Source organism: Eurytemora carolleeae, unplaced genomic scaffold, assembly GCF_000591075.1.
Source record: "Eurytemora carolleeae unplaced genomic scaffold, Eaff_2.0 scaffold757, whole genome shotgun sequence".
NCBI lineage: Eukaryota > Metazoa > Arthropoda > Copepoda > Calanoida > Temoridae > Eurytemora > Eurytemora carolleeae.
Window position 1 is genome coordinate 22,359 of NW_019396660.1, and position 22,384 is coordinate 44,742.

At 32.3% G+C, this 22,384-nt stretch overlaps 1 protein-coding gene across 9 annotated transcripts in view; it reads left to right on the plus strand.

Moving 5' to 3' along the window:
• The first annotated feature begins 261 nt into the window (after positions 1–261).
• LOC111707039 (FMRFamide receptor) overlaps positions 262–22,384 on the plus strand; it is a 59,807-nt gene continuing 37,684 nt past the window's right edge. For 2 of the 9 annotated variants that reach the window (XM_023480025.1, XM_023480032.1), the window contains exon 1: positions 22,210–22,355. In XM_023480025.1, coding sequence (XP_023335793.1) covers positions 22,342–22,355 — 14 coding nt within the window. In that variant the 5' untranslated portion in view covers positions 22,210–22,341. Of the gene's footprint in view, positions 433–2,113; positions 2,261–9,008; positions 9,050–11,337; positions 11,479–11,669; positions 11,811–22,207; positions 22,356–22,384 lie in introns of those variants that run through there. The other 7 variants (XM_023480029.1, XM_023480027.1, XM_023480026.1 and 4 more) reach the window with 7 other exon arrangements.

The window sequence follows — 22,384 nt, forward strand, 5'->3', positions numbered from 1 at the left end:
TGCAAACACTATATGCTTGTCTCTCAAATTTTAGAATTTGTCATTCATTCAGTTACTTAGTGTACACTGTACACGTTGACCGTCACAGAGAATCTCTAGCTGTATTGCTTATAGTGAACACTTTAGTGGAGTATGTTAAGATACAAGTGATTTAGATAAAACCATTATATTATGATATATTTTGGTAATTACAGTTTATAGTACAGTTTATAGTACAGTTTATAGTACAGTTTATAGTACAGTTTATAGTACAACCACTTTTCATCCTTATTCATTCATAAACACAACTTATTTTTCTAAAGTATAAACATATCTATATAAAAGTCCATATGCTACCCAAATTTTAATATAAAAACTGAAAAATGTATGAGGTGGCAAAGCCGTTATAGTATAGAAGCAGCTAAAGTAGCAGAGATTCCGGAAGCAGCTCAGGTAGAAAAGGAAGCAGCTGACAATTATTTCCTTTTTAAGGAGTTGATTTTATGTCACAAACTCAAATTTTCTTTGCCACCTTTGATATTTCAAACATAAGTTATTAGATCTAACAAAATACGACATTGGGGTTTAATGATATAGGGATTAGAAAATCAGAGTTTGTGACTGATTCCTTCAACCTTGTTTCCGATGTGCCTAATTAGCGCCACATAGATTCAGACTGCTAAGCAAAGTTTCATCAATTATAAAGACTGGGTCAACTTTAAATTGTTGAAGCGCCTTGGCCTGTGCTTTACCTTACAATTACTCACACTCACTTTTGTCTAGCCCTAGACTTATACATTTAAAAACGTAAATCACTTGTGTTCAACTTTAGTTTCAAACTAGTAATTTGCTAAATTCTCATCAATCTGTGTTTGAGAGCTTGCACCCTTTGGATCCCCGTGATCCCAAGATAGATCAAGTCACTTTTCTTACATTTACATAACACATCATTATTAGGTTTTCGGTGCAGGAAATTACTCGTCTCAAACTCTGATATTCTTATCCCAATATATATATATATCCCAATATATTTCAGTTTTTAACTTCACATTTTTTATTAAAAAAGAATTATACTAAACATGATAATGACGATCCTCAGTAGTTACAATTCTTTAAACAACCAATATATGTATCCCAATATATATATATATCCCAATATATATTCCAATTTCCAATATTATCACAATATATATATATATATCCCAATATCTCAATATACATATATCCCAATATATTTATCCCAATATATAAATACTAGAAATTCAAGGCGCTTCGCGCCCTTCTTTCTAGGCTTTTAAGGCGCTTCGCGTCCATCTTCTATTTAAATTGTGAACATGTTCTTTTTGTTTACATTTAAAAACAAAGAAAATTTTTTTTTGCGGTTTTTAAAAAAAAAATCGCGGATTTTCAAGAATTCAATTTTTTTTACAAAATTAAAACCTTTAAAATACATTTTTTAAAATTTTTATCATTCATAAACCTTCCCTGTGGTCACGTGATGTCGGTTCAGCCGTTTTGACGTTTATTGGAAACAAACAGACAGACAAACAAACAAACAGACAAGCCCAATATATATATAGCTTCCAATAGCTGAAAGTTACTGCAAACTAAGCTTAAGGAGACGGTCAAATTTATGGGATGTTGCCTGGTCAACATTGTGACCTCGTATCTCCTCTAGATTTGATTCTACGAATTCATATGAGATTATTTCTTCTATATATAAATTTGGCTTGTCTGTCTGTCTGTCTGTTTGTCTGTTTGTTTGTTTGTATCCAATAAACGTCAAAACGGCTGAACCGATCGAGCCCAAATTTTTTGTGGGACATCACGTGACCACAGGGAAGGTTTGTGAATGATCAAAATTTCAAATATTTGTCTCCATCAAAATTCGATCTTCATTAAACTTTTGAAAATTTTGAAAATCCACGAAATTTTTTGTGAAAATCCGCGAATTATTTTTGTTTTGTTTTACGATGTACACAAAGAGAACATGTTCACAATTAATTAAGAAGATGGGCGCAAAGCGCCCTATAAGGCTAGTTATGAGAAATTTATACAGAATTATACATTTGTAATTCAAACATTTTATTCTTCTCAAAGCTCTTGTATAACTAGAGTTCGAAAACATCTAAGATTTCAATCTTACTTAAAATGTATTTAACTATGTTATATTTTTAAATATCCAAGGCCGGTATATAAAGATATTAGGTTGCACATATCATAGAAATTAGGAAAGTTAAACAGCTTGTGATTTGAGGCCTTATTTGAGCCAAGTCCAGAGGTCAGAATAATATATGTTTTTACAATATGTGTATTAGAGAAAAGTTTTTACAAAATCATTAAAGAAGAACACATTAATATTAATTTGTTTTTGACCTTCATGGGTCAATTATTGTCTCGTTAATGTTAATCTTGTATGTATGTATGTTTGGCCAAGTTAATGGTAGAAAAAGCAATCAATGAATTATTAACATTTTTATGTCAACCTTTTAAAAAAATTAAAACTTCTTGATATTTTCAATGATAAGTACTGATGCCCTTCATGTCGGTTTCCTCTCTTCGTTAACAATCGTTAGCGAAACAATCGTTTTAAAAACGACCATTTTTGAAGAACGAACTTTTTGAAAAAACGATCGCTTCGTTTTCGATTTTTCATCGTCGTTTTCATAACAAAACAACCGTTTTTCAAAAAAATGAAAACGTTAACATGTTACTGTCTCGAGAAATATAAAACTGCGCACATGTGTCCAAACTCAAATATATGTGACGGTATTTGAATAAAAATTTCGAACAAATCTTATTTTTTAAATATGGATCAAATATTAAAATTAAGATGACCTAGAGGAGCCTAGAAATTTTAGGTACGCTACTATTATAATTTCACTGTTATAGTTTTTAATTTTTAGTTTTTCTTTAAAATTTTACGTTGTACTTTTGATGACGCTTTATTGTATGTATGGTGTTTTGTTGGCATAATCTATAGATTATCATATATTCTTCTAAACTTGGATTTCTCTGAAAGAAGTTCTTTCTTGTAATGCTTTCATAACTTTGTACATTATGCAGTGTAGATAAAAAAGATAAAAAGAAGTTTTATTTACACCGATATTCATTTTCCGTTTTTTAAATTGAGTGTGAATACATTTTTTAAAGCAAACTCTTTCTTCAAGATAATTAAGAAGAGTTGAATTTGACTTTAAATAAGGTGCGATAAAACTATTAAAAGTTATAAAAATCATATTCTTTTTTTCAATGCACTCTATGCCTCTAGGATGAATGATGTATGTTATAGTATATATAAATGATTGATTGTTGTAATACAGATAAATACATGAAGAAGGATAGAAGTATATGATTATACATAAGGAGAATTGAATAGAAGGAGGGGGCGATAGGGTTTCCGTACACTTTGACGTTTTTGGACTGTTGAAGAACTAGTTCTTGCGTAACAACAATAATAAAGATTGTAAACAATAACACAAATGATAAACAGACATCTGGCATCCCTGGCGCGTTAAATGAAGACTTACCTCCTTGAACAAGCCGTTCCCCCCCCCTCCCCCGACTTACGCAAAAGTTCGTTAATTAGATCGACCCCCACCCCCACTCTTTATTCACACATCTACACAGTTTGTTTTTAACCTTTGTGAAGAAACAATCTCAAGGAATAATAATTATCTTAAAACAGTTTTTTAGAAAGTGAATATATGCAAATTATCTTTTTTCCATCTCATAATCTGAGTTCTTTTCCCTTATGTCCATTTGACAGCCCAATCCCGTATATAAGCAATATGTATACCGTACTATCTTAATCCCGTATATAAGCAATATGTATACCGTACTATCTTAATCCCGTATATAAGCAATATGTATACCGTACTATCTTAATCCCGTATATAAGCAATATGTATACCGTACTATCTTAATCCCGTATATAAGCAATATGTATACCGTACTATCTTTACCTGAAAATTAAACTTTCTCAATATAAGTCAACCTATGCTCAACTAAGAACCTTTAAACCAAACTAAGGAACGTTTCCGTGGTTCTATCGACTGTGCAAATCAAAATTTGAAGCAAATCAGTTCAGGTGTTAAAAACACGCACCTCTGATCCTTCAGTAAAAGTAAATTCAACCCAAAGTCTGACCGCGTCAATCTTGTTGCACCGGCTAGTCCTATTGAGTGTCTTTACTCAATGTCCGGGCGATACAGTGCAAACTGGGACCGGAAAGGTTGACCCGGCTCGGAAATTCAAATGTACTACGGCTTCCCGTGAGGAGGTATGAACGGAAATATAAACAAACGGAAAAGACAAACATAAAATACAATATATATATAATACACACTTGTACATGATAAACATACATACACACTTGTACATGATAAACATACACCCCCACTTGTACATGACAAACATAGATACGTACACACTTGTATATGATAAACATACATACACACTAGTACATGATAAACATACATACACACTAGTACATGATAAACATATATACAACCTTACATTCACTTTTTATTATTACTTAAAAGGATTCTCCTGTATAACATTTCCAGGCCAGGGACGTTTATTTTTAATTAAAATTCCACATCGAAAATGTACCTCCATCATGATTGAAAATTTCCCCTCCAAAACATTCCTGTATGCCGAATCCATTAGCACCTGATCCAATCAGAGTTCAGTCATGTGTTTGTTGTCTATTCTGAACCAATAGAAATAGTATGTCGGTAACATCTATCTTTCTATCTATCTCATTACCCAATTAGGGTTATGAGTCAGTAAATGGAAATTTTTACTTCTACTGAAACTATAGTAAAAAGTGAAACACTAGATCAATGAGACTCAGTCCCATTGTTTTGTATTTATTAAACTGTTGTGTACTTGATCACTCATGGGCACTTCATGGTAAATTGCATTATAGATGTGCCATAATGTTAAATTAACTATAGATTTCAGCACGGTGCTATGAAGAGTCATTAGTTTCCAGATTTTCTACCAAAAATTTTAAATATTTCTTAAACATTTTTTGGCACGATGAGTTAAAAAGTTTTTGGGCTTAAATTTTCTTGATACAGCTGAGGACAAAATATAAATTTTCTTGATAAAGCTGAGGACAAAATATAAATTTTCTTGATAAAGCTGAGGACAATATATAATTTTCTTGATAAAGCAGAGGACAAATTATAATTTTCTTGATAAAGCTGAGGACAAAATATAATTTTCTTGATAAAGCTGAGGACAAAATATAATTTTCTTGATAAAGCTCAGGACAGAACAAAGTTTTCTTGATAAAGCTCAGGACAAAACATAATTTTCTTGATAAAGCTCAGGACAAAATAAAATTTTCTTGATAAAGCTCAGGACAGAATATAATTTTCTCGATAAAGCTAAGGACATAATAGAATTTTCTTGATAAAGCTGAGGAGAAACTATAATTTTCTTGATAAAATAAAAACTAAAAATGAAGATGATTCTGAACTAAACAAATACAATTAGTAAATGCATGAGCAAGAGACTATATCATAAAAAATGAAGAAATCTTGGCATCCTTCATCTACTGCATATACTCTTGGCTTATGTATGCATGACTAATCGACGGTACGGGACATTTGACTGTATTGTATTAGAACTATGTTATTGACTGTATTGTATTAGAACTATGTTATTGACTGTATTGTATTAGAACTATGATATTGACTGTATTGTATTAGAACTATGATATTGACTGTATTTTATTAGAACTATGATATTGATTGTATTGTATTAGAACTATGTTATTGACTGTATTGTATTAGAACTATGATATTGACTGTATTAGAACTATGATATTGATTGTATTGTATTAGAACTATGTTATTGACTGTATTGTATTAGAACTATGATATTGACTGTATTAGAACTATGATATTGATTGTATTGTATTAGAACTATGATATTGACTGTATTGTATTAGAACTATGATATTGACTGTATTGTATTAGAACTATGTTATTGACTGTATTGTATTAGAACTATGATATTGATCAATTGTGATATTCAAGTTAAACTAAAGATATTTATGCAAAAAAAACCTCAAAAAAGCTGTAATATCCCTTCATTATGCTACTTAAAAATTATTCATCCTAGTTTGGTCAAACAGACAAAAATCAACAAAATGACAATTTCCTAAATATCTTTAGAAAATGTTAATTAACAGAAAATAGAAAATTATTCTCCCTCAAGCTGTCCTTTAACACTGAATTTCAAAACAAATACTTTTCTTATCGACTTTTCGCTTTACCATGACTTGAAGAGGGAGGGGGGTCTCCTCGGCCTCACCCCCCCCCACCCGAAAAAAAGAAAAAAATTATTTGGTACAATTTCTGACGTAAATACCTGTAGAGCATATTTTGTACCCGTCATAGAATAGATTTTAAAGATTTATAATTGTAAAAAATGCGATATTTAATTTTTTAGATGACGATGATATTCCTCTGAAGAATGATAATCAAATTAGTGAGAAAATGAACCAGTTATAGAAAAATATCTATGTGCGCATTCACTGTTGAATAGTACAAAAAAAACAATCTCTATTAATTGATTTTTCGTCTACCAATTAGATAAAAAAAGAGATAAGATAACCCCCCTCCCCACCCCTATTTTAATATTCGCACTATGAAATCCTAAAAGTATTTTCTTCCATTATTATAATTATATTTCCCAACTGATGCATTATTGTATACCTACTGTCCAGTGGTGTATAGATAAGCATGATATATCTATATTAATATTAGATAAACATTATAGAAAAACAATCTCAAGATTGCTCCCCCCCTCTTCTTCCCTTTATTTTAACCCCATGGTATCCCTGGTATCCCAGGTATCCCAGGTATCCCGGGTATCCCTGGTATCCCTGGTATACCTGGTATCCCTGGTATCATTCCCTGGTATCCCTGGTATCCCAGGTATCCCAGGTATCCCAGGTATCCCAGGTATCCCAGGTATCCCAGGTTTCCCAGGTATCACAGGTATCCCTTGTATCCCTGGTATCATTCCCTGGTATCCCTGGTATCCCTGGTATCCCTGGTATCCCTGGTATCCCTGGTATCCCTGATATCCCAGGTATCCCAGGTATCCCAGGTATCCCTGGTATCCCTGGTATCTCTGGTATCATTCCATGGTATCCCTGGTATCCCTGGTATCCCAGGTATCCCTGGTATCCCTGGTATCCCTGGTATCCCTGGTATCCCTGGTATCCCTGATATCCCTGTGCTCCCTGGTATCCCTGGTATCCCAGGTATCCCAGGTATCCCTGGTATTATTCCCTGGTATTCCTGGTATCCCTGGTATCCCAGGTATCCCTTGTATCCCTGGTATCTCTGTTATCATTCCATGGTATCACTGGTATCCCTGGTATCCCAGGTATCCCTGGTATCCCTGGTATCCCTGGTATCCNCATAAAATACAAAATCTGAAACCAACATTTCAAACGTTTGTTTGCCTAGAAATATCAATTATTAAAAGGGAGTGTTCGCAAAAAATTAAAGGGGGTACGGGCTTAAGGCGAAAAATAATTGCTTTTTATCGCTACTAATCTTACTTCTGTCTGTTGCGTCTATAAGGAGAAAATTGTTAAAAACGACTTATACTGAAGAACATAGCTTCCATATAAATTCCAGAAAGTTACAATATACGACTCGTATCGTAAAATAATCAATTTAATTTCAAACAAATCATTCAGCTATTACAACCTAAAGTCATCGATTATTTTTCGACGCATTCGTATAATAATATTTGTTATTTGTTATGTATACAATGCACTTAAAACGATTTTTTCAGCAAGGTGTCTCTGCCACTTGTAAATCACTCAAAGCATCGAGAGCAGCGATATCTAGCGGCCAACTATTTCGGCGTTTTAGTGCATAGTATACTAAATGAGTCGTATATTGCAACTTTCGTTCTTCACTATAAGCCGTTTTTAACAATTTTCTCCATATAGACGCAAAAGATAGAAGTAAGATTAGTAGCGATCAAAAGCGATTTTTTTCGCCGTAAGCCTATACCCCCTTTCATTGTTCGCGAACACTCCCTTTAAGACGGAAAAATTCTCGAGTAATTTACAAGCATTTCAAAAAGAATTTATTTCAACTTGTTTTGATGTGTTCCGAGGTGTTCCAAACGTTCAAAGGTGTTCTATGGTAAAATTACATGTTCAAAATGTAGATGTTCCAAGATGTTCCAAAAATTTTTGTGTTTTAGGATATTCAAAAGTGTAGGTGTTCCAAAATATTCCAAAATGTTGGTATTCTAAGAAGTTCCAAAGTTTAGATGTTCCAAGATGTTCAAAAGTGTTGGTGTTTCAAGATACACCAAAATGTTGGTGTTCCAAGATGTTCCAAAGTGTGGGTGTTCCAAGATGTTCCACTAAAACCTTTTTTAAAATATTTAAAACTACCTTCCCCCTCATTACTAAGCTAAGTATTTAGTAAGCTATTTTTACTTGTGCATAATGTAAAAAGACGAGATACATATTAATGAATACCATTAAGAACTCCACTAATTAAAATGTAAGCTGATCAGGAAAGGATTAATAACAGTCCTTATAAATAATCCAAATGAAGGTTTTGACAAAATTATTTTTTTTAATTAAAAACAGATTATACCAAGCTTGAAATATATTCAATTTTTTAACTAAAGAAACATAAAATATATTATATATGTATAACCCTAATATTTTGGTTTTCTAGTGCTATCCAGTTTTTGGACATTTTCTCTTTCTCAAGATTGCTCAAACCATTTTAGATTAGATATTGTCCTAAGCTTCAGAGCGGAGAAGGTTTGCAAATACAATTTTAGGAAAATGCATATTCCAGTGCGACGACTCCGAAGCACAAGTGGTAATGCAAGGAAAGTTAATTGCAGTTGTGTATACTCTGCGTACATATTGAAACCAGTTTTCTTTGAGCGAAATTTGTAAACAATAATAGATGCATCAGTGTTCGTTCAGTATTCGAAGAGGGGGGTACAATGGAGCATTTACTTCTCCTTAATATTGTCTGTGAAAACATTAATTTGGAGGGTAAGTGATTTTAAAATAAAATTATTGACCGTCAGATCTTTTAAATGTTCATGCTCATTCTCACAATCTCTAATTTTTCTGTTCAAAATCAAGTTTTTTCCTCCGTTTATTTGTAAAATTTTCTTTTGTTTTGAAACTTTTTTCTTAATTATAATTATGATGCCTTTTGATCAATACTTCTCCCTCTTCTCTCCTATATATAAATTAAGCTTCTTTTCGCTTAGCCCTATTATAATTCATTATATATTTGAATAATTATCTCTTACATTCATTATATATTTAAATACATTTGTCTCTTACATTCATTATATATTTGAATACATTTGTCTCTTACATTCATTATATATTTAAATACATTTGTCTCTTACATTCATTATATATTTAAATACATTTGTCTATTACATTCATCATATATTCAAATACATTTGTCTCTTACATTCATTATATTTTTGAATAAATTCATTATATTATTGAATAATTTCCTATGACCAGAATATTTCATTGATTTTTATTTGAAAGATGGATCCCATGTCAGGCTGTGACACCCCTACTCTTGTGTTTACATTAGAGCCCAAAGACAGTACTGCAGTACAAAAAAATCGTACAACACTGAAATAACTTTCCTTGCATTACAACCTTGCCGAAGCCTAGCTATCCTAACTTTTCTTTATAAGGTCAATAAGAAAATTGCAAATTACTTAATTCTTCAAACCAAAAGCTAAAACAAGTGCTGTACAGGTCTAAAATGTATTTGTCTGGGGCTACACAAATTTATACGTAAGTGGTTGAGGTAAAGTCAAATGCTAAGGCGTTGCGACAGTTTAAAGTCGACCAAGTCTTGAAAAATGATGCAACTTTTCATAGCAGCCTGGATCTATGTAAGCATGTAACCTGCATGGTGCCTCAAAAGGCCTACCTTAGATATTAAGAAAAACTTTTAATAAAACTTTGTAAAGTTTTTGTCAGGGATGTCAAGTAGGAAAATTGATTTTCTCTCTTCCAGAATTTGAGCTGTCATATCATAAATACAGAAATATAATTATAAAAACAAATCTTAATAATGGATCCTTATTATTGGAATATTAAGAAATAATTAATAAAATTAATATTAATAATAGTAATTATTAGAATATTACTTGAGAGGGGTGGCGGGGGGGGGGGGTATAAGCAAACTAAAATGGAATTAATGCTTATAGATACAACTTATACATAAAGTGAGAGGGGTGGCGGGGTGGGGGGTTGGGGGTATAAGCAAACTAAAATGGAATTAATGCTTATAGATACAACTTATACATAAAGTGAGAGGTTTAGGATGTCAATATTATATTATTCTTAGGTCTGTTATTGCTTTTTTAGTCCTCTTCATACAAGAGTATAATATTCTCCTTTTTTATGTGAGGCACTAGATAAGCTACGAGGTCACAATGCGTACCAGTAAAGTAAAAATTTGACTTCTCTCTACAGTAATTTTCCAGTATTAAAAAAGTATTATAAAAAATTATCCGGTTTTACAATTAGAAATTCAAAAAATATATTAGTTTTCTCCATAGTGTGATGATTAAAAACAAATAAGATTTGAATCTAACATAGAATTTACTTTAGTTTAACAGACAGTTTTTAAATCAGCTCAAACATTCACAAAGTATAACATGTTACACATTTATACATTTACTAGAAATTCAAGGCGCTTCGCGCCCTTCTTTATAGGCTTTTAGGGCGCTTCGCGCCCATCTTCTATTTAAATTGTGAACATGTTCTTTTTGTTTACATTTAAAAACAAAGAAGAAAAAATTTTTGCGAATGTCCCACAAAAAATTTGGGCCCGATCGGTTCAGCCGTTTTGACGTTTATTGGATACAAACAGACAGACAGACAAACAAACAGACAGACAGACAGGCCAAATTTATTTATAGATAGGGAAAATATTGTAGGAATTCTTATCTATAGACAGATATTATTAGGAAAGTATAATTGTCTGTGTTTATTCTATATTAATTGTAACAGTGTAGTATTTGTTTTATACCTATGTTTTTACAGTAAATATTAGAAACCCTTTATTTACCTCGTGCACTCAACATAAGAAAACCTTTCATATTTATTTAATACTAGCTGAAGGGCATGGCGTTGCCCGTGGAAAACGAAAAAAAATGTTTTTAAAAAGATTTGAGAAAAAATTCGAATTTTTATAGCCTAAAACACCCCCCGGCAACCCCTGAGTGTCCACAAAAAATGTCAGCCCAATCGGTCCGGCCGTTTGGCCGGCTATACGCAACATATATACGAATGTCTTGTATTATATATAGAGAAGATAATTGCATTTCGTTCTAAAATTCTCATTATTTAATTTTTATTTAAAACAGACTGACTTAAAGTTATAAACCTCACATGACCGCAGATATGGTTTTTGGACGGGCAGAATCAGAATTTTGGTAAGTTCAGTCCAGGAAACTCTGCAATTTATTATTTCAATTAATTGTGTTACAATGTAAGATAAAAATAAAAATATATAAATTAACGAAAGCTATAATATCTATAATTTCTTGTATAAACAATAACAATTATCGGATCAAGTTTTGTGAGAAAACTATCTCCGGGTTGGTTATAAAACTCCGAGGTTTAGACTCCGGGAAGAGAGGTTGAGAGTCCGGAGAGAGAGGCGGGGTTTCATTCACTTTCCAGTCGGGGAGATATTCCTGGAGACAGGGGCAGAATACAGTGCGGCATTTAAAGGGATTATTCTGGGTTTTCAGCAAAGCAGAAGGTAAACAAATATTAAGAAATTTTAAACATTAATTCTGAGCATTCAAGGGTCTGTGGGTGTAATTTCAAGTGACCAGCTTTAAAGAGAGTCATTTACAACTTTACCTTTAACCATTTATCTGATCAATGTTCAAGCTGGTTTTATTTTAAACATTTTCTAATTTTTTTCTGCATTAGAAACCTGCACCAAAAATACATGGATGTCTTATTTATTCTTGATGACAGAAAAATTCTAAAACTACCAATGAGAATCAGACATGTCGCAATGGAACTTGGAATTACATCTCTTCAGTCCCTGCAAGAAGATATTTTTGAACTAAGTTTCTTAAAAATATTTTCGGTCCCCCTTTTGAGGCTTTGCTTAATTTGCTCAGAAGAAAGAATTTAAACTGTAAAGATTTTGCTTCTTACTTGGTAACTTTTTTTTGCACAAGTTGTCAAGCCTGTTTCCGAAATCGTTTAGACCAGACTTGTATCGTCACCCCATGAACATTATCTCAATATGTTTGTCGACTGCCAACTTTTTGATTTCTTCATGAAACTTTACAATTTCTTATATTTCACATAAATTGTGAAATTTTATATGGGGTAAACTTTTTTCAAATAGATATTATTCTAAATAAACTTAGCTTATAATCTTATTAAACCGGTTCATCAGTACAAAATTTACACTTTGATCGCATTTAGTACTCGTCGCTTACTCTAAACCTTTATGGAACTATAGTATACTTTATCATTATTACTCACTTCATCGTGATTTTCATAATGAACGTGGTATAAAGTAATCATCTTGCTATGATGTTAAATTAGCTGTACATTATAGCACGTGTGCTATAAAGTTTTGATTAGTTCCCGGATTTTCTCCAAATAATTTAGGATAGTTAGGGTATCTTTTTGGTTGAAATGAAAATAAAATTGAAATCAACTTCTGCTTTGTTTCAATGCTCATTTGATCTAGAAACAGCCATTGAAATAAGACAAGTACACAAACGTTTCAGAAAATTACCTATAACACTATCATTTTGGCACGACGTGCTATAAAATTTTTGGACTTAAATTTTTTGTCCAAAAACTTTATAACACTGCGAACCAAAATAACAGTGTTGTAAATAGCTATTTCATCTTAGTGATTCACATTAAACTGAAGTTCATTTCATTTTTGTTCGCAATATTGCATGCTTCTTTCTTTAAACAAATATTGATAAGAAACAAAAGTTTTAAAATCCTTGTACAACAAAAAAACTTTGTTTTTATACTGTAGAATAAAAGCGAAAGAGGAGTTACAACGTCATCCCAGTAATTTATCTACTGTTGAGATTGGAGTGACTATACTGCTACCAACGGGCGTCATAAATTTCCCAAATTACTAAGACAAAAAACCTTAGGACCCTTTTTAAAATACGAATACCTTAATACAAGTTAACAAAATTTACAATTTTTTAATCAATATAAATAACATTATTTCAAACCACATATTTTTACACATAAGTTTTAAATATCAATGGTTTATATAAGGTTGCAGAGATACAATGATTAGAAAATTTAGTTTTGTGACAAGGACTAAAAGTACTTGAAGCAAAACTACTGTGTCAGCTGTGTTATCTTGTATAGATAAAAATTGTTAATTACTGTAAGTATAAGATGAAAGTAGGATTGAATTTCCCGTCCTTGGTTGGACACTTTGCAAGTAACTCCTGGATTAGACTCTACCCAGCAATTGTCTAAACTGTTCCTGGAATAGACTAAACCCAGCAATTGTATAAACTATTCCTGGAATATACTCTAACCAGCCAGTGTCTAAACTGTTCCTGGATTAGACTCTACCCAGCCAATGTCTAAACTGTTCCCGGATTAGACTCTACCCAGCCAATGTCTAAACTGTTCCTGGATTAGACTCTACCCAGCCAATGTCTAAACTGTTCCTGGACTAGACTCTATTAGACTTTACCCAGCCAGTGTCTAAACTGTTCCTGGAATAGACTCTACCCAGCCAATGTCTAAACTATTCCTGGAATAGATTCTACCCAGCCAGTGTCTTATCCGGTCCTGGAACTAGCTTAAAAAAATAACTAAGCTCAGTTGTTAAAAGGGCTGTAGACTCTACCCAACCAATGTCTAAACTGTTCCCGGATTAGACTCTACCCAGCCAATGTCTAAACTGTTCCTGGATTAGACTCTATTAGACTCTACCCAGCCTGTGTCTATAAAACTGTTCCTGGAATAGACTCTGTCTAAACTGTTCCTGGATTAGACTCTACCCAGCCAATGTCTAAACTGTTCCTGGATTAGACTCTACCCAGCCAATGTCTAAACTGTTCCTGGAATAGACTCTACCCAGCCAATGTCTAAACTATTCCTGGAATAGACTCTACCCAGACAGTGTCTTATCCGGTCCTGGAACTAGCTTAAAAAAATAACTAAGCTTAGTTGTTAAAAGGGCTGAAGGCGTAATTTCAAGTAGCCTTGCATGCAAAGATTGTAATGCCCGATTCACAACTTTACCCTTGAGCTTTATCTTACCAATCTTGTGGAAGATATTGTCATTTTTTTAGGTTTAAAAGTGTTAAATTATAATATGTCATAAACTTTTCCTTTAGCAGAACAGACAATATACTTTCCCTTCAGCAGAACAGACAATATACTTTTCCTTCAGCAGAATAGACAATATACTTTTCCTTCAGCAGAATAGACAATATACTTTTCCTTCAGCAGAATAGACAATATACTTTTCCTTCAGCAGAATAGACAATAATCACTTTACAAAATCATAAACATCGATATATTATTTAACTCCAACTAGACAACGCTTTTAAGGGTCCTGTTGTGATGCGAGCATTGCAATCTTTGAATGAGACTGAGCTGAAAACTTTTAAATGGAATATCCTTAATTTTGATCGGTTAATTAATCTTGAGATTAATAACAAGAGGAGAACAAGCATTATTTAAACTGGAGATTAAGAAAAAGAGGAGATCAAGCATTAATCTCGATATCCACCATTCTTAAGATTTCAGCTCCTGGTCCCTTAAAACTACGCCTGCAGTCACAGCTCACAAAATCTTGGAAATATATGGATATCAATAATTTACAATATAGGTTTATTGTGAAAGGAGGACTAAGGACGCAAAGCTCTTAATGATCACGTTGATTTCTAAAAGAATGACCTGTCTCACATACTAAGTAATACACGTTAAACAAACTACATAAACGTGAATTCTGTCTATATCAAAATATTTTTAGTCATGTTTTGATTTCTCATTTAAAATACGCCAAAAATAGGGTTTAATAAATTTAAATGTCTAGAATACATAATCCAACTAATTAGGTAAATGATAGAAAATCTACATTAAAAGGGTTTTAAGTGCATAGATAAAGGACATTTTATTAAAAGTTAAAACCGCCACGTTGGTTTCATGTTTTCTTGTTTTCTCATTATTTTCTTTTCAATTTCCTTTTTAACTCTAATCTCTCTTGGCCAATAAAGGGAAAGTTTGTAAAAAAATAAGAAGAGTTACAACGACGAATAATTTTACGGTTGGTTCGAGATTTTTGTAGATTCGATGCTTCTAAGAAGAAAATAATCATGGGACCAAATTTAATGAATAGCGGGAAGTAGTTGAACTAGTTGAACTACTCAGACTAAAAAAGACTAAAAACAACTTCAGTTTTCAGCAGTGCAAAAGAGAAGGATGAGACTGTAAATACGACCAATAACCCATATTATATGAAGATCCTAAGGTTTAATCGAGTGTTCTGTCTTGAAGATAGCATTTAAATGGCTTATTCATTGATATGGCAAAATGAGACATTTTGTTAAGAATCTTGAATTAAAGAATTAAGTATAAATTCTGTACAATCGTCTCCAAAGTCTTGTCCTGTGTGTACAACCCTGTATATAGAAGCATCTTCTTATAATCTGGTCCCAATCTGGTCCCAATCTGGAAAATGTCTGGCGTTAAAATATAAGTTTTGAACGTTCCCTTTAAACTATTTTATTTTTCTCAAAACAAAACAATAACTTGTTAAAACTCTCGAGAATTTAACAATGCTTTTTTTGTAAAAATATTTTATAAAAACAACAAATTTTCACTGGTTAAACTACCGTTTTTCAGACAGGACTAGGGAAATTATGAGGGGGGGGATTAAGGAAGAAAAGGGGGGGTGGGGGAAACAGAACAAATCGAAAGGTGGTCAATCTAAACTCTAATTAGGATTTCTGTGACACGTTTGGAATGTTCTGGGGGGGGGGGGTTCATTTTTTTGTAGATTCAGATAATAATATCCTAATGAATTTCCAATGGGCAAGTTACACAAAAATGGTAATATGACGAAATGATTTTTTCAAATTCCTATAAATAATAAATATAGATAAAATCCAACCGGAAATAAAATTGACAGATCAAATCTAATAAATTTCTTTAAGATTACACGCGTCAGCATCAAAAATAAGATTTAGGAATATTGGCCGAGGAGGGGAAGGGGGGGGGTCGGTGGAGGTAGTATGTAGGATTATATTGTTCAATGTTTTTAATACTTAGTTCTTAAAGGCTTATATTTAGATTTTCAATGCCTCCGAACTTATTTCAGCAAGAAGAGTGTGTACAACTAAATATAACATTTTTTATGTTTTGTTTAAAGTTGCAAAATTTTAAAAAGATTTTATTTGAAAGGAAATAATAAATTTGGTTTTATTAACTGCAGGGTTACCCACAAAGGATAAGAAAAATGTTTTTATAACATTCTCAATTTTCAGCAGCTGACTAATGTGTTTAATGTATTAAACAATAAAAAGGCTTTTCTTAAATAAATTAAGATCGAATTCAATCCCCAAGGCGTCATGTTTTTTAGGTTATCGTTAGGTCTCATCCTTTACGAGGGAAATCCCGAAAATTGATATGTTATGGTATCCCCGAACATCTGATAACTATAGTAGTAAATAGGGTTTACAACGCAAGTCAATTTTACTTGCGCGCAATTGCAAGCCCTGTAAACTCCAAGCAATTCTTTAATTGTGAGTCCCTTAAAATTACGTTAATGGCCCCTTTAAAGTATCTTGATGTAGAAAAAAGACTAAAACTAGGAATTTGAACGGAAATATTTGAGTCAATTTAAGAAAAGATTATGATCTTTTCCGGTCAAGTCAGATATTTTGTTCAACTTCATTCATTTTTACTAATTCTCATATTCATCCACATCCTCATTCATGCTTGCTTTTTACTAATTCTCATATTCATCCACATTCTCATTCATTCTTGCTTTTCCTAATTCTCATATTCATCCACATTCTCATTCATCCTTGCTTTTCCTAATTCTCATATTCATCCACAATCTCGTTCATCCTTGCTTTCCTAATTCTCATATTCATCCACATTCTCATTCATTCTTGCTTTTCCTAATTCTCATATTCATCCACATTCTCATTCATCCTTGCTTTTCCTAATTCTCATATTCATCCACAATCTCGTTCATCCTTGCTTTTCCTAATTCTCATATTCATCCACATCCTCATTCATCCTTGCTTTACTAATTCTTATATTCATCCACATCCTCATATTCATCCTTGCTTTACTAATTCTCATATTCATCCACATCCTCATTCATGCTTGCTTTACTAATTCTCATATTCATCCACATCCTCATTCATGCTTGCTTGCTTTACTAATTCTCATATTCATCCACATCCTCATTCATGCTTGCTTTTCCTAATTCTCATATTCATCCACATCCTCATTCATGCTTGCTTTTCCTTATTCTTTTTATGCTCATTCACTATCAGTTACCCTTATTTACCCTCATTCTTATCCCTCCCTTTTCCTCCTCATTTATCCCACAGTAAACTACGGTGCATTTGAAATATCGTTCTGTTGGCAGCTAGGGTTAGTTGTACACTGTACAGTATACATACAGACGGCAAAACAGGACTGTACAATAAATGCCTCATCACTTTCTTGTACAAATTAAAGTGATCAAAGCGAAAAGCCAGAGTATAGTATATATGTTCTACAATTTTATATGTCACATTTCTGTTGCATACTGAACTCTGAACAAATAGTTTTTAAGAAGAAGAAGTATTAAAGTGATCATCATCCAGATTCATCCCCATCCTCATTCAATTTTACTCATTCTTACTCATGCCTATTCATCCTTACTCATCCCTATTTATCCTTACTCACGCCCCTATTCATCTTATTCATCCTCATTTATTCTAACTCATCATTATTCATCCTTACTCATCCTTATTCATTGTTATTCATCCTCATTCAGCCTTACACATCCTCATTCATCAATAGTCATCCTTGTTTATTATTACTCATCCTCACTAATCCGCACTCATATTTATTCATCTCATCCTTCTTCATTTATACTCATCCTTATACATCATTATTCATTCTCAATCATCCTTACTCATATTCATTAATCCTCATCCTTGTTCATAATTACTCATCTGCATTCATCCTTACTCATCCTTATTCATCAATAATATGTTTGTTCATTATTACTCAGCCTCATTCATCCTTACTCATCCTTATTCTTTCTTCCTATAATATTTACTACTTCAGGGCAGACGTTCAATCAATTGGTGAAAGGAAATAATACTTTAAATGAATGGATTGAAAAAAAAAATCCAGAAAAATGTACATAATGTTTTATTGATAAAACATGAGTACAACTCAGTACAAGCACCTCTAGATGTTCTAGAAGAAGCAAGAAGGGGGGTTAAATCGCTGTAAATTGCCCCCCCCCCTCCGCCCAAAAAAAAAATTAATGTGAATAAAATTATCAAAAGTAATATTTTTTCACATTTTTAAAAATCATCGGTTTACTTCGGATTTACTTAAAATATGTCAGGCTGAAAAAATTAAATATTTAATATTTCTGTTTCTCCCCCTAAGAATTTAATAATGTAATGTCAGGAAAAGTTTCAAAACCATTTTTCCATTTGAAATGTGGACAGAAAATTTATGAAAGTCATCAACCCTCGGGATCCAGAACCAACTGCACTCAATCATGATGATATATATCAGCATGTCAGGATATGTGAGATATGTCAGGATATGCCAGAATATTCCAGAATATTCCAGGATATGTTAGGATTTGTCAGAATATTCCAGGATATGCTAGGATAAGTTAGAATATGTCAGGATATGCCAGACTATTACAGGATAAGTTAGAATATGTCAGGATATGCCAGACTATTACAGGATAAGTTAGAATATGTCAGGATATGCCAGACTACAGGATAAGTTAGAATATGTCAGGATATGCCAGACTACAGGATAAGTTAGAATATGTCAGGATATGCCAGACTATTACAGGATAAGTTAGAATATGTCAGGATATGCCAGACTATTACAGGATATGTCAGGATATGTCAGGATATGCCAGGATAAGTTGGGATATGTCAGGATATGCCAGAATATCCCAGAATATTCCAGGATATGTTAGAATATTTCAGATATGTTAGGATATGCTAGGATATGTCATGATATGCTTGGCCGTATGTCAATATATTCCAAATCCCATGCAATATCCCAATTTTTGTTCTAATACAAGAAACGAAAATAATCCTGTAAATTTTCAAAATTATTGCGCAAATTAAACATTTAATAAATGTTAAATTAATTTTCCAAATATTTAATTCATATTTTGGAATATTTTCCATCTAAGCCTGGACTCCTTTTGTATTTTAAAAACGTTCTGTTACATTATTTAAATAAAAAAGAAGGTCCCAAAATATTTCTAGGTTTATATTTTTTGGTAGATTTCTGCTGCTTAATTTTTTTTGGTAGATTTTGATTTACTTATTTTTGGTAGATTTTTTGTGCATATGTATTATTTGTATGTATATTTCTTGATCGATTTCTAATGTTTACATTTCTATGGTAGATTTTGGATGTAAATAATTCTTAGTAGACCTCTTGTATATATATGTTTGGTAGATTTCTGGTGCATATATTTGTTGGTAGATTTCTGGCGTACATATTTCTTGGTAGATTTCTGGCGTACATATTTCTTGGTAGATTTCTGGCGTACATATTTCTTGGCAGATTTCTGGCGTACATATTTCTTGGTAGATTTCTGGCATACATATTTCGTGGTAGATTTCTGGCGTACATATTTCTTGGTAGATTTCTGGTGTATATGTTTCTTGGAAAATTTCTGGTTAATCTACAAATTTCTTAGTAGATTATAGTGAATCTACATAATTCTTGGTAGATTGCTGGTGTAAATATTTTTCTAGGTTTTCTGATGTATACTTTTATTTTCTTTGGTAGATTTCTGGTGTATTTGTTTTTTTTTGGTAGATTTCTGGTGATGGGGGAGGGGAGGACTATGTAAAAACTAAAAAAAAGGGTAGACACGTTAGCAATGTGCACTAAGACCCACATGTCACATTTAAAAAGAATTTAAAAACTATTGAAACTTTCATTTCTTCGGGCCGGGATATATCAGATATTCTTATAAACTCAATTCCTTTAAACTCTTGTTATTATATAAAGTATTATTAAAGATATCAGATATTCTTATAATCTTTATATATTTTCCTAATATTAATAGTGCATTAGTGCACTATTGCTCATTAAGTGAATGACCTCCATTTGCAATAAACATTCTGGTTTAACACTTATTTATAAATGTATTATTTGTTATTGTTTAGATGGACACAATCCATTCCATTCTACAGACTTTCTTTTATTGTTTGAACAAATATACAATACCTGAAAGAATTTAAAAATGAAGCACATTTTGTTAGATAATAAGATAATTTTCTTTTATATATAACCAAATGTTATGAGTTGTGTCCATCAAAAAATCTGAGATAATCCTAACACTCTGTTCGCATTTTCGAGCTGTTTTTTGTTATTCTATTTTAGGAATGGGTATTTTCCGAATATACGATTTTTGGATCCCCCCGCCCCCCACCCCTCCTATCAATTTTGTACATGGATCTCATATGTAACACATGGATATAATTGGTCATGTGGCCGCAGAGCCCGGCCTACTAGCCTGTCCTCTATCCGCGGCGCTCGGCCCCCTATCAGGTCCTTAACCTAACTTAACCCTAAAATAATAAAAATCTTATACTAAGGACGGACCCCGAACATGTTTAACAGTGCAACCTTGTTCTACCCCATTTGCTCCCCCACCTTTTCCAAACCCCCTCATTCTCCCCTTCCTAATAATATTCATATTGCAACGTGGTTTGCGTGGTAGGAAGCAATTGAGAATATATATTTAAGAAGAAAGGTCCTTTAAATTATATACACAACTCTTAACTTTTTCAATAAGAAAAGTTGAAGAAAATTGTTCACCTATCAAATAAAATATATAAATCAATAAATGCAATTTTTAACTCAAAATAGTTTAAGAATTGGTTTGAACCTCTTGTAAAATGTATTTAAAAAACTAAAATGTTAGGGCATTTGGTTAAAAAAATGTAATTAACTGTTTATAACACTAAGATTTTGGTTCGCAGTGTTTTAATTGTTTGGTCAAAAATGTTCTGTTTATCGTAGCTAATTTGATATATTACTTTTTCTCCGTACCCCCCCCCCCCTACCCCCCTTATTTCTTCATTGCAGTTTGAGTAGCCAAGAGGTAATATTTGCTTTTTAACTCAATTAAAACTCGTATTTATTCTTTATAATTGACGTGTGTTCTACCCCAAGAAGCTTTGACCGTATTTTCAATATTTAAACTTTTGTATTCTTTAGTTTTTTTCGAGGCTTATGTTGCCCAGGTAATAAAGGGTATTTTGTATTGTTCCTTTTAAAATGCATTTCTCCATACAAATAAAAATGCTGCCCAATGAAAAGTTTAAGTGAGCCGTGAATATTTATAATAAACTCATCGCTTTTAAAGAGATTTGAACGCTGTCTTTTGTCATTTAATTAGGTTTACACCATAATTCTGAACTCATATCAGAACTTTTCTATTTAAAATCTTTTACTTTCCCCTCTTATAGTTAGTTTAATGTTGAAAAGGTAGGTTTGGTATACATCAAGTGGTATAAAGAAATCAAATAAGAACTCCTTTTTCCCAATTATAATTTCATGTAAAGTATTAAAAAATCTGAGCAATATCTTTAAAATTAAAAAAATGTATTCAACTCTTTTCGTAGGTTTCCAGATAAAAAATTGCGCATTTCTATTCACTCGTGACTTTTGACAACACACTTTTTGATAATCATGATCAGAAACTGTTCATTTAATCATGAACGGAAGTTACAACTGTTCAAATTATGCAAAGTACAAAATTTGGCAAAAAATGGGAAAATGTATCATAAAACTAACAAGTGCAGAGACACAGTTGGCAAATCATAGGATTTAGTAGTATTTAAACTGTTATAAGTTAATGTCAGAAAGAAAACAAAAATGTTGGCGTAAAAATGGAGAGAATTAATCTTTTTTCAAGAAGCTTTGAAAACGAAGAAGAAAAACGAAAAACAATCGGTCGATTTTTTAAAAAAGTTAGTCGTATTGTTAACGAACGTAGGTTGTTTTTAATTTTTGACTATCGTTAACGATCTGTAATGAAGTCTGAAAGGTAAAATACATTATTTTGTGTCATAAAAA